The sequence below is a fragment of the Nannobrachium achirus genome, assembly GCF_963921795.1.
Source record: "Nannobrachium achirus genome assembly, chromosome: 17".
Classification (NCBI taxonomy): domain Eukaryota; kingdom Metazoa; phylum Chordata; class Actinopteri; order Myctophiformes; family Myctophidae; genus Nannobrachium; species Nannobrachium achirus.
Genome location: NC_137824.1, coordinates 56,261,254 through 56,277,748, shown reverse-complemented (window position 1 = coordinate 56,277,748; position 16,495 = coordinate 56,261,254). Strand labels below are relative to the sequence as shown.

At 43.8% G+C, this 16,495-nt stretch overlaps 1 protein-coding gene across 1 annotated transcript in view; it reads left to right on the top strand.

Annotated features, from left to right (window-relative positions):
- Nucleotides 1-749: 749 nt before the first annotated feature.
- The window catches only part of tbc1d10c (TBC1 domain family, member 10C), a gene marked incomplete at its 3' end in the record, with an annotated part of 16,463 nt that continues 717 nt past the window's right edge, over nt 750-16,495 (top strand). The window contains exons 1-11 of the mRNA XM_080746825.1: nt 750-875; nt 1,420-1,572; nt 3,048-3,147; nt 3,902-4,009; nt 4,708-4,814; nt 5,929-6,043; nt 9,399-9,464; nt 10,804-10,993; nt 12,886-13,043; nt 13,272-13,629; nt 13,974-16,192. Of these exons, the coding sequence (XP_080602951.1) occupies nt 1,424-1,572; nt 3,048-3,147; nt 3,902-4,009; nt 4,708-4,814; nt 5,929-6,043; nt 9,399-9,464; nt 10,804-10,993; nt 12,886-13,043; nt 13,272-13,629; nt 13,974-16,192 (3,570 nt within the window). The 5' untranslated portion in view covers nt 750-875; nt 1,420-1,423. The remainder of the gene's footprint in view (nt 876-1,419; nt 1,573-3,047; nt 3,148-3,901; nt 4,010-4,707; nt 4,815-5,928; nt 6,044-9,398; nt 9,465-10,803; nt 10,994-12,885; nt 13,044-13,271; nt 13,630-13,973; nt 16,193-16,495) is intronic.

Here is a 16,495-nt window from a genome sequence, read left to right as displayed (position 1 = left end):
AAGTAAAAATATTGGAAATACTCGAGTAAAGTTTTAAGTACAAATCTCAAAACTGTAATAAGTACAGTACTTAATTAAAGGGGAAGACCACCCATTTTCAATATTGAACTATGTCATTAATATAACTTGGAGGAGTTGTGTGGAAATAGAAAAAAAGGTCTCCCCCTTCTGTGTTGCCTAGAACTGGAGGATTGATGTGGGGGTTTGTATTGTAAAGTACAACTTGATGACATCACACCATTGTACTTTACAATACAAACCCCAAAATCAATCTTCCAGTTCTAGGCAACACAGAAAGGGGGGAACTTTTTTTTCTATTTCCACAACTTTTTCTATTTCCACAACTCCTCTAAGTTATATTAATGACATAGTTCAATATTGAAAATGGGTGGTCTTCCCCTTTAAGTAAATGTCTACCTAGTTACTTCCTCATTCCTAACCTCATTCTATGACTTGTTGCATATTGATTCACCACTGCATGATTCTGTTTAATTTATTTGCTTATTTTGCAGAGGTGTGGTGGAGGGGGAGGAGAGAGAGAGAGAGAGAGAGGGAGAGAGAGAGAGAGAGAGAGAGAGAGAGAGAGGAGGTGGGGGGGTCAGTGCTCCTCTTCCATCACTTGAGGATCAATACCCTGCTTTAGACAAGCCAAACCAATTAATCTATGGAGGGTCACTGAAAAGGTATTTAAACAACACAACATAATATTGTTTTAACAATGCCATGGCTATTATAGGTGTGGTTATCGTTAGGGGGGAGAGGAAGTTGCTTCAATGTTCTGAAACTGAACCAGAAATCGCATGACGTTGGACGATTCAACGGATTTCCTTTGAAAGCTTTGTTCTATGATCGAACATCTTGGATCCAGCATAAAGGTATTCTTTTATAATTTAACTATAACTGTATAGCAGTGTTTCTCAACCACTGTGCCTGGGGACCTGTGGTGTGCCCCTTGAAACTGCTTGAAAGCCAGTATTGTATTTATCATTTTAAAAATGACTAGTGAAAACAGCCGATCTACAAGCACACAACGCCTCGTGGTGCGAGGCGTTGTGTGCTTGTAGATCTGCTGTTTTCATTACTGTTGTGCGACAGCCTTGTATGGTGAAGCAGGGCTTTACTTTGCGAAGAAACATACACATTTGAAACTTGGAGATACAAGGTTTCTTCCCGACAGTGACGATATTTACACCCCCGTATTATGCTGGTGTGCCCTTGGATTCTTGGGACATGAAAAGTGTGCCCATGCAGAAAAAAGGTTGAGAAACACTGTACAGCAGTATAGCCTACTACTGACTGTTTTCTGACTGATACATTACCAGTTCTTATAATGAAAGTTGAGTAAATGTCATAATTTGTGTGGCGATGATGACGACGACAAGTGCCACGCTTTCTGTCATGTCCTCTTCTCTCCCTCAGTGAGATGTTGAATCTAACCAGCCCGGTCCAGAAGAACCTCAGTGAAGAGGACGGTTCTGGTTCAGATGCCGGATCAGAGGCCAGTTTTGGACCGATGGTCACAGAGACTGACCGGTTTGGTTTCATTTTGGCTAATAGTGGATCCAAACATGAGTGAGTAGTTTCCCTTGTGTAATTATCTATTTTGTTTCTAAACCCTACTGCAGAGTTCTTCAACAGGGGGTCCAGAACCCATAGGGGGTCCTCAGAGTTACTAAAGGGGGTCCTTCAAATCTTTGTGTTATAGAAACCTTTTTTATATTAACCACTTGAACCCCAACGTCCATATTCTGAGAACTTTAGCCAAAAATAGCAGATCTACAAGCTCAAGCTGCGAGGCGTTGTGAGCTTGTAGATCGGCTTTTTTTGGAGGTGTACAGTAGATGGGAAAAAAGAGCAGACTAAGTACAGAGTGAAAGGTCAAGTTTATTAAGTATTGATGGTTCAAGTGGTTACATATCTGATAACACAAATTGACATGAATCCAAAATACACTGATGATTGTGCTGTCAAACAATGAAACTATATGGAATCTGGGGGTCCCTGCTTCATCTCTCTCTCTCAGATAAGGGGTCCTTGGCCTGAAAACATTGAAGACCCCTGCCCTCTGTATGTTGTTGTTTTTTACTTGTCATGGTCATCATTATTCTTTTCATTGCGGTCTTAATGTAATATTTTATTTTTAATTGCAAATGAACTGAAACAAACAATGTTTATAGGCTATATACAGTAATGTAGGCCTAATATGTGTTGGTTTCTCTTCCTCAGTTAAAACTGTATTATTCTGCATGCTGTTTAAATAGTGACACACTGACAGACAGATAGACAAATAAGATAGATAAATTCACAGAAACGATACATACATTCATGGATAGGACAGACAGACAAACAGTCTGTGACACACGCACACGCACACGCACGCACACACACACACACACACACACACACACACACACACACACACACACACACACACACACACACACACACACACACACACACACACACACACACACACACACACACACACAGAGAGAGAGACCAGTTCAGAAACGAGCAACTATCACCTGCAGTCCTCACACTCCCCCTGTTGATAACATCCTGGCCTGCTACCGTGTGGTTTTCCTGTTTCCTGTCTTGTTTTCTGCATTCTCTCGCTAACGGTAACACGCAACGTGCATGCTGACAATTGAGCTTTACCCAAGTATAGTCTCTGACCTTTTTAAAGGGCCACATGAAGGGCCCAGAAGTAGAGATGCACCATACATATTTATATGTTTTCTTTTCTTATAATAACAGTTTTTGTGTTTGAAATGCTGACCTAGTCTTATCGTCGTTGCCGGGTGGAAACCTTGTATGTCCAAGACCGTTTGTTTTGTATTTAACATTTTAAAAATGAACTGAACTAGTGAAAATAGCAGATGGTGCGAGGCGTTGTGTGCTTGTAGATCGGTTGTTTTCACAACTTTTGTGCGACAGCCTTGTATGATGAAGCAGGGCTTTACTTGGTGAAAAAAGGTAGAAACTTGAAACTTGGAGATACCAGCTTTCTGCCCTACAGTGATGTTCTGTATGTTGTGTTGTGTCAGGAGTGTGGGCCCTACCCCTGAGCTGGTCAGGCAGAGAGAGGCCAAGTGGATCAACATCATCAGCCAATGGGATCACATCTTACTGAAGAACAGCAGCAAAGTATAGCATGAGAAAAATACACCAAAATATTGATGTACTGCATGGGTCTTCAACAGGGGGTCCGGGACCCCTAGGGGTCCTCAGAGTTACTACAGGGGGTCCTCCACATTTTTGAGTGATAGAAACCTTTTTCTCCTTTTTTTATATTAACCACTTGAACCCTAGCGTCCATATTCCGAGAACTTTAGCCAAAAATAGCAGATCTACAAGCTCACAACGCATTGCGCTGCGAGGCGTTGTGAGCTTGTAGATCTGCTAATTTGAGGGGAAAAAGAGCAGACTAAACAGAGTGAAAGGTCAAGTTTATTAAGTATTGCCGGTTCAAGTGGTTACATATCTGATAACACAAAATTGACATGAATCCAAAATACACTGACGATTGTGCTGTCAAACAATGAAACTATATGGAATCTATGATAAGGTTGAGGGGGGTCCCTGCTTCATCTCTCTCTCAACTAAGGGGTCCTTGGCCTGAAAACGTTGAAGACCCCTGATGTACTGTAAACGCTGTCAATGGTACTATCACAGACTGTTTTTGTTGAGTTATACGCACATCAGCATGGGTACAGGGTCATGTGCAAGCCATAGTGTAAGACAAGTAGAACACGCACACCTAGACGAATTCAATCCATGGTGGATCTTCAATTGTTCATCAGGTCACACACTTACTATAAGGATATAGCACTAGATATATGTATGACTAGTTAGCGTATACTCTATGGTGATTTTATGTCTTCTTTTCCCTACGCCTCAGATCAAAGAACAGTGTCAGAAGGGCATCCCAGCCTCTCTTAGAGCCAAGTGCTGGCCACTGCTGTGTGGAGCTAGTGATAGGATGAAACACAACAAAGACCTCTACCAGGTAAAAAAAGGTTTATAATATATATATATATATCGTCGCTGTCGGGTGGAAACCTTGTATGTCCAAAACCGTTCCTTTGTTATTACTATTTTAAAAACGAGTTAAAGTAGTGAAAACAGCCGATCTACAAGCACACAACGCCTCGCATCTCGAGGCGTTGTGTGCTTGTAGATCGGCTGTTTTCACTAGTTTTGTGCGACAGTCTTGTAGGCCTATGATGAAGCAGGGCTTCGCTTTACCAAAAGACACACACATTTGAAACTTAGACATGGCCTACGAGGTTTCTGCCCGACAGTGACGATATTCTAGTGATTATGTTGCAAGGAAAACGTTGAGATAAGTAAGCAATTTACCATTCGAGGGTCGTGGGTTGTTGGCTGATTTACCACTGTTTCAGGGTTGTGAAGTGGTAGAATAGCCATTTTGGTTAGAACTGACTGAAAATAACTTTGTACTTCAAGTTTAAAATACTAAATATTTTTTTCAAGTGTCCAAATAAATTCCAAATATTATCAAATGATCTCGCGGCACCCCTGGACTGCTGTCGCGGCACCCCAGGGTGCCCCGTCACCCACTTTGAAAACCCCTGTTCTAGAAAGTAGAGAACAAGGATGCAATGTAACTTGGCTTCCTGTGTAATGAATGACACGCCACCCCAGCCTGCGTGGTAAAGATATCCTGTCCTTGTGTGTCATCAGTCGCTGGATGCACAGCCTGCCCTGCAGAACTGGGTTGACGTTATTGAGAGAGACCTGGACCGGCAGTTCCCTTTCCACGAGATGTTTCTCTCCAGGGACGGGCATGGGTAAACATCTCCACCTACCTTTAATCCGGTTCAAGTGGTTAAATATCTGAAAACACAAATTGACATGAATCCAAAATACACTGATGATTGGGCTGTCAAACGATGAAACTATATGGAATCTATGAAAAGGTTGTGGGGGTCTAACTAAGGGGTCCTTGGCCTGAAAACGTTGAAGACCCCTGGTTTAAATAATTAGTTTTCCTGTTCTTTTTTTTACGTTAACATCACCATTGGTTCCTATTGTTTAGTATTACAATGCCATTGGCCACGATATGTGCATATAAATACGCCCCACAGAGGCTGACATTCACACAACTTCAAGATCTCTGGAGTCCAGAGTCTGGACGGACAACATTTTTTTGGTGATCATTAGAATGTCTAGAACATGTATATAGGTTATTATTGTGAAAAATATCCCCACAATGTAAATTAGAGCATGATTTATGATTAATGGCTATAAAACCTTACAAATTTTTTTTTTTTTAAAACATTACATTTTCCTGTGATTAGGACTACTACAACTCCATCTGATTTTGTTTTCTTTTTACCTTTTTTTGGCCAGTAGAAATTAATTCGGGTCTTGCAGGGTTAATGCTGTATATAAACTTGCCACAAAAAGTTCGAAAATCTAACTTTGGTCGATTATATCTCCCCTTTAATAAACCCAAATGGTATTGTGTTTTATATCATTTTTATCGTTGATTTGTCCCCTTTACAACGGAGTACAGCTTGTAAGCATCGGGCATTCGAGGCATGAGCTACACAGCCAAACGTGTGGGTAGTGCCGACCAGAATTTTGCCAAAATGGCTTGCAATATACTGTTCTGCTGGCATTTACTCTCGTTTTGGGCTTCCCTGACACTGAGCTTAACATTAATAAAGTGTAAAAATTGCCAATATGTGTTGTTTTTTCTTTTCCTTATTACTGTGAGAGAGTGCAATCATTCAATGCCCCAAGTAACAAAGGTGAAGACCAAAAGAACAGTATTGCAGGCCTGCCAGGCCATTTTGACAATTTTTGGAGGAGCGCTACCCACACGCTACCCACCACTAAGTTAAAGTAGTGAAAACAGTTGTGGTTTGTGTGAATCATAAGTGTTTTTTCCACCTGAAGGCAACGTGGTCTGTTCCGTGTGCTCAAGGCCTACACGCAGCACCAGCCTGAGGAGGGCTACTGTCAGGCCCAGGGACCTGTAGCTGCAGTGCTGCTGATGAACATGCCATGTGAGGTTAGTAATGAGGAGGGCTACTGTCAGGCCCAGGGACCTGTAGCTGCAGTGCTGCTGATGAACATGCCATGTGAGGTTAGTAATGAGGAGGGCTACTGTCAGGCCCAGGGACCTGTAGCTGCAGTGCTGCTGATGAACATGCCATGTGAGGTTAGTAATGAGGAGGGCTACTGTCAGGCCCAGGGACCTGTAGCTGCAGTGTTGCTGATGAAAATGCCATGTGAGGTTAGTAATGAGGAGGGCTACTGTCAGGCCCAGGGACCTGTAGCTGCAGTGTTGCTGATGAAAATGCCATGTGAGGTTAGTAATGAGGAAGGCTACTGTCAGGCCCAGGGACCTGTAGCTGCAGTGTTGCTGATGAAAATGCCATGTGAGGTTAGTAATGAGGAGGGCTACTGTCAGGCCCAGGGACCTGTAGCTGCAGTGCTGCTGATGAACATGCCATGTGAGGTTAGTAATGAGGAGGGCTACTGTCAGGCCCAGGGACCTGTAGCTGCAGTGTTGCTCATGAACATGCCATGTGAGGTTAGTAATGAGGAGGGCTACTGTCAGGCCCAGGGACCTGTAGCTGCAGTGCTGCTCATGAACATGCCATGTGAGGTTAGTAATGAGGAGGGCTACTGTCAGGCCCAGGGACCTGTAGCTGCAGTGTTGCTGATGAAAATGCCATGTGAGGTTAGTAATGAGGAGGGCTACTGTCAGGCCCAGGGACCTGTAGCTGCAGTGCTGCTGATGAACATGCCATGTGAGGTTAGTAATGAGGAGGGCTACTGTCAGGCCCAGGGACCTGTAGCTGCAGTGCTGCTAATGAACATGCCATGTGAGGTTAGTAATGAGGAGGGCTACTGTCAGGCCCAGGGACCTGTAGCTGCAGTGCTGCTCATGAACATGCCATGTAAGGTTAGTAATGAGGAGGGCTACTGTCAGGCCCAGGGACCTGTAGCTGCAGTGCTGCTGATGAACATGCCATGTGAGGTTAGTAATGAGGAGGGCTACTGTCAGGCCCAGGGACCTGTAGCTGCAGTGCTGCTCATGAACATGCCATGTGAGGTTAGTAATGAGGAGGGCTACTGTCAGGCCCAGGGACCTGTAGCTGCAGTGCTGCTGATGAACATGCCATGTGAGGTTAGTAATGAGGAGGGCTACTGTCAGGCCCAGGGACCTGTAGCTGCAGTGCTGCTCATGAACATGCCATGTGAGGTTAGTAATGAGGAGGGCTACTGTCAGGCCCAGGGACCTGTAGCTGCAGTGTTGCTGATGAACATGCCATGTGAGGTTAGTAATGAGGAAGGCTACTGTCAGGCCCAGGGACCTGTAGCTGCAGTGTTGCTGATGAACATGCCATGTGAGGTTAGTAATGAGGAGGGCTACTGTCAGGCTCAGGGACCTGTAGCTGCAGTGTTGCTGATGAACATGCCATGTGAGGTTAGTAATGAGGAGGGCTACTGTCAGGCCCAGGGACCTGTAGCTGCAGTGTTGCTCATGAACATGCCATGTGAGGTTAGTAATGAGGAGGGCTACTGTCAGGCCCAGGGACCTGTAGCTGCAGTGTTGCTAATGAACATGCCATGTGAGGTTAGTAATGAGGAGGGCTACTGTCAGGCCCAGGGACCTGTAGCTGCAGTGCTGCTAATGAACATGCCATGTGAGGTTAGTAATAATGAGGAGGGCTACTGTCAGGCCCAGGGACCTGTAGCTGCAGTGCTGCTCATGAACATGCCATGTGAGGTTAGTAATAATGAGGAGGGCTACTGTCAGGCCCAGGGACCTGTAGCTGCAGTGCTGCTCATGAACATGCCATGTGAGGTTAGTAATGAGGAGGGCTACTGTCAGGCCCAGGGACCTGTAGCTGCAGTGCTGCTCATGAACATGCCATGTGAGGTTAGTAATGAGGAAGGCTACTGTCAGGCCCAGGGACCTGTAGCTGCAGTGCTGCTCATGAACATGCCATGTGAGGTTAGTAATAATGAGGAGGGCTACTGTCAGGCCCAGGGACCTGTAGCTGCAGTGCTGCTGATGAACATGCCATGTGAGGTTAGTAATGAGGAGGGCTACTGCCAGGCCCAGGGACCTGTAGCTGCAGTGTTGCTGATGAACATGCCATGTGAGGTTAGTAATGAGGAGGGCTACTGTCAGGCCCAGGGACCTGTAGCTGCAGTGCTGCTCATGAACATGCCATGTGAGGTTAGTAATGAGGAAGGCTACTGCCAGGCCCAGGGACCTGTAGCTGCAGTGTTGCTCATGAACATGCCATGTGAGGTTAGTAATGAGGAGGGCTACTGTCAGGCCCAGGGACCTGTAGCTGCAGTGTTGCTGATGAACATGCCATGTGAGGTTAGTAATAATGAGGAAGGCTACTGTCAGGCCCAGGGACCTGTAGCTGCAGTGTTGCTGATGAACATGCCATGTGAGGTTAGTAATAATGAGGAAGGCTACTGTCAGGCCCAGGGACCTGTAGCTGCAGTGCTGCTGATGAACATGCCATGTGAGGTTAGTAATAATGAGGAAGGCTACTGTCAGGCCCAGGGACCTGTAGCTGCAGTGCTGCTCATGAACATGCCATGTGAGGTTAGTAATAATGAGGAGGGCTACTGTCAGGCCCAGGGACCTGTAGCTGCAGTGTTGCTGATGAACATGCCATGTGAGGTTAGTCATCAATCTGCCTACTTTATTGTAGAATCCAGATTAAATATATCTCTATGTATCAGTGTCGACTAAAACTATGACTGAAAATGTTTGTCGACTGTGTTTTTTTCACCGACGAAAACTAAATAAAAACTAAATAAAAAAATAAGCTGTGATGACTAAAACTAAGACTAAATATATTGACAGTTTCGTCAACAAAATAAAAACTAGACTAAAACGTTAGGGAGGGACTAGTGGAGAAGAGAGTCATATTATGTTTTAGGTTTCAGGTGTTGCGTGCTGAAAATAGATGATCTACAAGTATTTTCAGCACGCAAGTGTAAAATCAGTCATTACGATGCCATCAAGGCCTGCCAAAATACATTTCAGTTGACTAAATCAACTGTAGATTTAGTTGCCTAAAACCTTATGATTTAGTCGACTAAAATTAGACTAAAACTAATATTTTTCAGGTGACTAAATTATGACTAAAACTAAATGACGTTTTATTCAAAAGTCTATGACTAAAACTAAATCAAAATGTGCTGTCAAAAACAACATTGCTATGTATGAATATGCCACACTTATAGTAGTAATAACTCAAGCAAGCGAGGGTGAAATGTAAATAATGAATGTTATATTTTAGCCCAGGTGAGATTCACAAAATGAAAGTGCCATTGTTCTATATTGAAAATGTAATTGCATCTTTATTCTTCACCTTATTTGACAGGACACCTTCTGGTGCCTTGTGCAGATCAGCGAGCAGTACATGCCTGGGTACTACAGCCCTCTACTGGTGAGAACACGCACTGCAGGATGTCACACCAGTTACATTATTATGTAGTACCATGTTTTTATTGTCTTGATAGTCATTGTGCCATGCCAACATTAACTTAATATTAATATTACCCCACATTTGGGATTCATAACTAAGTGTAATTGTTTTCCTTTTGAAATATTTTCTTTCACGTTAGATATTTAAAGGAGCTATAATCAACTTTTTCATTGTAGGGCCGACACTTTGTTTACATTCTAGGTGTTTACATCCTAGTCTATAGACTAGAATGTAAACAAAGTGTCGGTCTGACAATGGCCAAAATGATTATTTTATCATTATTTTACTCTTTTTGAGGTCATTTTTGAAAAGAAACATAATATGAAGCTTATTTTTTATAAAATATTTTCGAAACATTATTTTTATTTTAGCATCCGTTTTTCAAGAAAAATTTGACTATAGCTCCTTTAAATGATCATTAGACAAATGAATGTAAATTACACGCATTGTTGGGGAAGTTAGTTACATGTAACTGAGTTACATTTTGCTGTAACTTGCTGGTAACTGTTTTACATTCATATTTCTGTAACTCGTCAAATAACTGAGATACTTTTTGGGTCATGTATGGCTCAAGTTACAAGTTACAAGAAGTTACAAGCAAAGTTATTATTTTACATTTAAGTTTTGTTTAAGATTGACGATCAAATGTCCTCCACAGATCATCATTTTCTTCTTTTTTAACTTTATATTAGGAACACGGATGTTTACTAAAGAAAATGTCAAAATCTTTTGGTAGGATATTATATTTTGTTTCATGTACTGTACACCAAATGTACATTCTCAATTTAATGCTGGAAAAAAAAAGTAACTCAAGTTACCTTTTCTATGCAACTTGAAACTTTATACGTTACATTTCTCCAGGGTATAATAACTTTAACTTGACCAAGTTACTGCCATGGTGAGTTACTTGTAACTGTACAAGTTACTCTTTCAAAGTAACTTCCCCAACACTGATTACACGCAACAAAATACATTTTCTTCTCGGAAACACCTGGACCTGGTGTGTGTGTGTGTGTGTGTGTGTGTGTGTGTGTGTGTGTGTGTGTGTGTGTGTGTGTGTGTGTGTGTGGGCTTGCAATACTATAAAGATAAAGATAGTACAATCGGAGGAAAAAACCAAGTGGGGACAAATTAATATGTCCCCACAAGGTGTTTAGGGGTTAGGTTAAGGGTTAGGGTTAAAAATGAATGGAATGTCCCCACAAAGATAGTAGACTATGTGTAATGTCCCCACAAAGTAGCAATTGCAAACCTGTGTGTGTGTGTGTGTGTGTGTGTGTGTGTGTGTGTGCGTGTGTAGGAAGGAGTTCTATTCGACGCCACCATCTTGTCCTGGGTCCTAAAGAGAACGTGTCCAGCTGCCCACAGGCACCTGCAGCGCCACGGGGTGGAGCCTCTCATGTTCGCCACCGATTGGCTGATGTGCCTGTTCACCCGCCACCTGCCCTTCAACACCCTGCTCAGAGTCTGGGATCTCTTCTTCTGCTATGGTATGCATGACCTAAACCAGGGTTCCCACACATCTTTACCAATTAATTTCCAAAACTTTTCCAGAATATTTAACCCGATTTCCAGAACTATATAACAATAATTCAGCTCAATAACGAGTCGCTTACTCCTATGTGAAATGCCCAAAGACAGGTAGTGTATGCCAGTGGTTCTCAACCTTGTCAGGCTGTGACACCCCTAATAATCATATTTGAACTGGGGACCCGGCACCCTGAGGAGCACTAAGAGTTGAGGAATTTTGTATAACATGGTTTTATTGTGAAAATAGCAAAATTGCGAGTATGTATGAATGTAGATCGGCTATTTTCACAATTTCTGCCTCAAATATTTGACAATTGAATTTGTCATTTCAGAGGTATTAACAAAATCAATAACCAAAGACAATGCATAACTATTTTTTCCAGGACCTTCCAGGACCCTTGATCAATTCCCAAACTTCTCCAGTACTGGAAAAATATTTTTCTAATTTCAAAATATTTCCAGGAATTTCATGACCGTGGGAACACTGTAAACCAGGGGTCTTCGACGTTTTCAGGTCAGGGACCCCTTAGCTGAGAGAGAGATGAAGCAGGGACCCCCACAACCTTTTCATAGATTCCATGTAGTTTCATCTTTTGACAGCACAATCATCTGTGTATTTTGGATTCATGTAAATTTGAGTTTTCAGATATTTAACCACTTGAACCGTCAATAGTAATTCTCTCTGTACTTAAGTCTCTTTTGCCCCTCTGCACCAAAGCTCTTTGTCAAAAATAGCCGATCTACAAGCTCACAACGCCTCGCAGCGCGAGGCGTTGTGAGCTTGTAGATCTGCTATTTTTGGCTAAAGTTCTCCGAATATGGATTCTAGGGTTCAAGTGGTTAATGAAAAAAAAAGAGAGAAAAAAAAAAAAGTTTCTATCACACAAAGATTTGAAGGACCCCCTGTAGTAACTCTGAGGACCCCCTAGGGGTCCTGGACCCCCTGTTGAAGACCCCTGACCTAAACCTTAAGACTATGATGTCATAACAAACCGGGTTGAGAGACAAGCAACAAAGACATCTGAGGCAATAAAAGATGGTATCTCATAATATGGTGCAAAATAGGACAAAAACGTTTTACACTTTAAAGACTGCAACCCTTTAGTTATGACATTTATTAACTTAGCTTACTGTGATGAAAATATGTTATATGCTTTATGTAAATTAAAAAATAATCACCAGATTCCTCACTCATTATTTGCATGCTGGGAACAAATCCTCAATCTCTCTCATTACTACTAGTCGGGGATATCTTCAGAAATAGTGTCATATCCTGGAATAAATTCCTTACCAAAAAAATGTCTTCACCAATGTGTTTGTAAAGGTGTCTCTAGTAACACATCTCACAAAGACTGAAATTCAGTTTCCCTAGGAGAATCCATTACAACTGCTGAAAGTTGGGATCCCATTAAATTAACTATACAGGATAAAACACACCAAAATAAATATGCTTTAAGTAGCATGTGAGGTGTCAAACTAGGTTTTTTTTTTCCATGATTCTGAATCCATTGCAAGCATTTGTTTTGCACAAAAAACATTCCTTGGGGTAAAGGCGGCTCCCCTAAAACTGTGAAAAGTGATGACTCATCACTAAACCATAGTTTTGTGGGGGATTTTTTAGCCCAAGAAATGCCCAAGTTTTATCCTGTATAGTTAATTTAATGGGACCCTAACTTTCAGCAGCTGTCAAGGATTCTCCTCCTAGGGAAACTGAATTTCAGTCTTTGTGGGATGTGTTACAAGACACCTTGACAAACACATTGGTGAAGAAATTATTTGGTAAGGAATTTATTCCAGGACTTTTTAAGATATCCCCCGACTATACTTCCACCTCCCTTTCTCTTCTGTGCAGGGGTGCGTGTTCTGTTCCAGGTGGCCGTGGTGCTGGTACGCAGGGTGCTGGGCCACACCAAGCAGAGGCAGGAGTGCGAGGGACAGATGGAGACTCTGGAGAGGCTGAGGGGTGTCAAGGAGCACGTACCAGAAGAAGACGGCACCTTCATAGGAGAGGTATGTAAGAAGGCTGCTGTGTTGCAAGCTCCTGCAACGCATACACAAAATAATGAATTTATACCTGGTGTAAACTGGTGACAAAGTTGAAGTTGCGGTAAGGATAGACTAGCCTTGTTTAGCACTCGGCTTCGCCTCGTGCCACAACCCTGAAACAGTGGTAAATCAGCCAAGAACCCACTCCCTCTCATGGTAAATGGCTTACTTACACCTCCCACTTTGTTCCAGGTGTGCTCCGTGCCGCTCTCAGTGAAAGACCTGGAGAGGCAGACGGAGAGGGAGCTGGAGAGGTGGAGGAGAGAGCGACCGTCGTCCACGTTCGACCCCAGAGGCCGCTGCCACGGCTACAGGATGGCGTGGGCGAGGTTTCAGCTGAAGGAGGAAGAAAGGACCAGGAAGGAGAGAGAGAAAAGCAACCTCTCGGTGCCTCTCGCTCGATCGGCTTCCATGCTCTCTCTCTCTCCGTCCATCCTCCGAAAGTGGAGGAAAGGGTCCAAGGCTGACACGAGTGAAGGCGAAGTTCTAATCGGGAAGCATCGATCGACGGAAGCACGGGAGGAAAGAAGGGACAGCTGGATTAATAGCGGTCTGTTATAGTAATTTTAAGGTCATACTATTGTATATAATATAGAAATTGAATATCCACAAGGTAGAGTGACAATGAATACAATATATTTATTAACAACAAAGTTAAGAGCTCTGAGGTACACTGCATGCATAGTGTCCTCCCGTTCTCTGGGCACTGTCTTATTTATACAAGACAGCGTGACAAGAATAGGTGAAGGACAGGTCTATTCTTACAGAAGTCTTCCATATATGCACTGATGATGTCGGAAGTAAGCGTGGAGCAACTGTCCGGATAGACAGCTGTTGTTGAGTGACAGATACACATTGCACACGCATTAACAGTTTTATAAAAATCTCTTACAGGTCCTAAGAGGGTGCAGCACATCGAGGAGGAGTGCACGGTCTTAGAGGAGCGCGGAGATCAAACGGAACCAAATCTACCCGGGCAACCCGAGCTTGAAGAACTTTGCAGAGAACAAGAGAGCCAGAGCACGCCGACGAAACACAGTGAAGAGAAAGATATCGAGAGGAGGAACCCGCCGAACAAACTAGAGCAGACCAAACATATAGAACACAGAAAGAACATACAGCCCAAAGAGACGGATGAAATCGACGGCTCTTCTGAAGTGCAGTCGCAACGCACAGACAATTCTGATGGAGACGGAACCGCAGAGACGGAACCAAGGCGATGTCTAGTCAACGTTCAGTCCAGTGAAGAAGTAGTTCCGCACACCGAACTGGACCAAGAAGAGGAGCTGGATCATGGTGGCCAATCACAGGTCGTGGAACAGCAGAGTTGCAACCTGAAACAGGAAATGGAGGCAGCAATAACAGCAGAGACACAGGAAGAGATAACGAAACAGGTGGCAGTAAATGAAAATATGGCGTCCACAGGGAGGAAACTGACTCAGATAATGGAAGATGCTAATAGTGATCTAAAACCAGGGGTAAAAACACAAGCAGCAGAGGACACAATAAATGAACCTGTGACACAGACGGACACAAGAGCAGAGAAGCAACACATCAAAGATGTGCAAAATATGAAGATGGGAACACATACAGAGATAAGTATAACAAGCGAGACTGAGGTCAACATGGGATATAACACAGATCTGGTGGTCAATCATAGAGATGGGAGATCTGAAGCACAAATTGCTGAAAAGTCAGATGAAGCAAAGGAGATGGAACAAGAACCAGATGTGATTACAGAGACAGCCAAGGAGTCACAGGCAGTTGTGGTAGAAGTTAGAGATAAAGATACCGAGGTGTTACCAGCAACAGAAATCAAATCAGAATCTCAAACTCAAACTGCAACAGAAACTAATGTACTGGCACATGTCCAAACACACCTCGAGGAAAATACAGGAACACAGGAAGAACTTGAGACACAGATGCAAACAGAGCTGAGGAGAGGCACACATTTATACAAACAGGTAGAATCAAACAAAGAAATGATGGAAGAGACAGAAACGTCATTACCAACTGAACGCACGAACCAAAAGGACAAGACTGATTTAGTAGTTCACATATCTGTGGAATCCATGACCAAGTTAACTGCTTTCACAGGGCAAGACTTGGAAATACCACCTGCGGATCCCCAAAAAGAATCAGATGAAGCATTAACTGAAAGTTCAGAGAAAGAGTGTGAGATGGAATTACCTGAGGCAACAACAGAGACAACGGAAGAGACTCTTTCAGCAGCACACACACGAAAAGACAAAGACACAAGCACCTGCAAACAAGTAGAGACACCGGTAGAAACTCAGTCACACGAGGAGACTACAGATTCCATGCCCCCTCAAAAGAAGATACAAACGTCTACAGAGCCCACGGAGAAGGGATCTGCCATCAGTCCTGAAGAGAAAATTAGTTCATTTGAAATCTTTACACCAGTGCAACCTGCAGCTGACCAACCAGAGAGTCAGGTCACCGTTAGTCCCACGGAAGACAAACAGAATACTGAAAATGTTACAGAAAACAGGATGGATGCAGAAGCTGGCGTTAGAACGTCTCTGGGCAAGATTGTTTCATCAGACATCCCTCAGCAAACGCATAAAGACACGTGCACAATGGACAACCCAGGCATTGCAAGTAAACCGCCAGCCCTAAACGCAGATGATTCTCACCTTCCCGCCGACCAGGCTGAACTCTGCAACCCAGAACTGATCCAAGCTGCTGGCTCCCGCATGAGCGCCTCCTCCCACGACTTTCGCATACGCAGGTCTTCCAGCTCCATCGGGTCCAGGTTAGCTTGCAGGCTTTCAGAGGACCTCTTCACCGCCCCGCCGCAGCAAATGAACCAATCAGATTCTACCCCCGGCCAACAAGCTCCATCTCAATCTATTCCCAACTCCATTAACTCTGACCGAAACCTCGTCGACACCCATTCCTCCGTCGAGCAAGAAGAGCAACGTGGATCCAGACACACACAGAAGCCTCTCGACACCCCTCGACGCTTTGGCCTCTTCCGCCGTCTGAAGGGAGAGCATCCCAAACAGAACAAGGAGAAAGCGGTACCCAAAGTCCAGGTCCCCAAAATCTTGATTCAGGACTTCAGTGATAGGACAGAGGGGGACCCGACGGTAGTTGAGCATGCAGGAGGAGATAAACTGACCTCCAGGGAGAGGAGGAGGAGACGGAGAGAACAAGAGAGGATGGAAAAAGAGGAAGATAAGTTGAGGAAAAAAAGAGAGAGGGAGCTGGAGAAAGAGAGAGAGCGAGAGAGGAGGAAACCCCAGACGAGGGGCAAGAGTTTCCAGGTGCAAAAGGACCGAGGGAGCAGTGGTTCCAAAAGACACTCTGCTCCGTACGCTGAGACCTACTTCTGACGGGGACATTGTGCATGTACTTGGAACTAGGGGTGGGCGATATGGTGATAATTATCG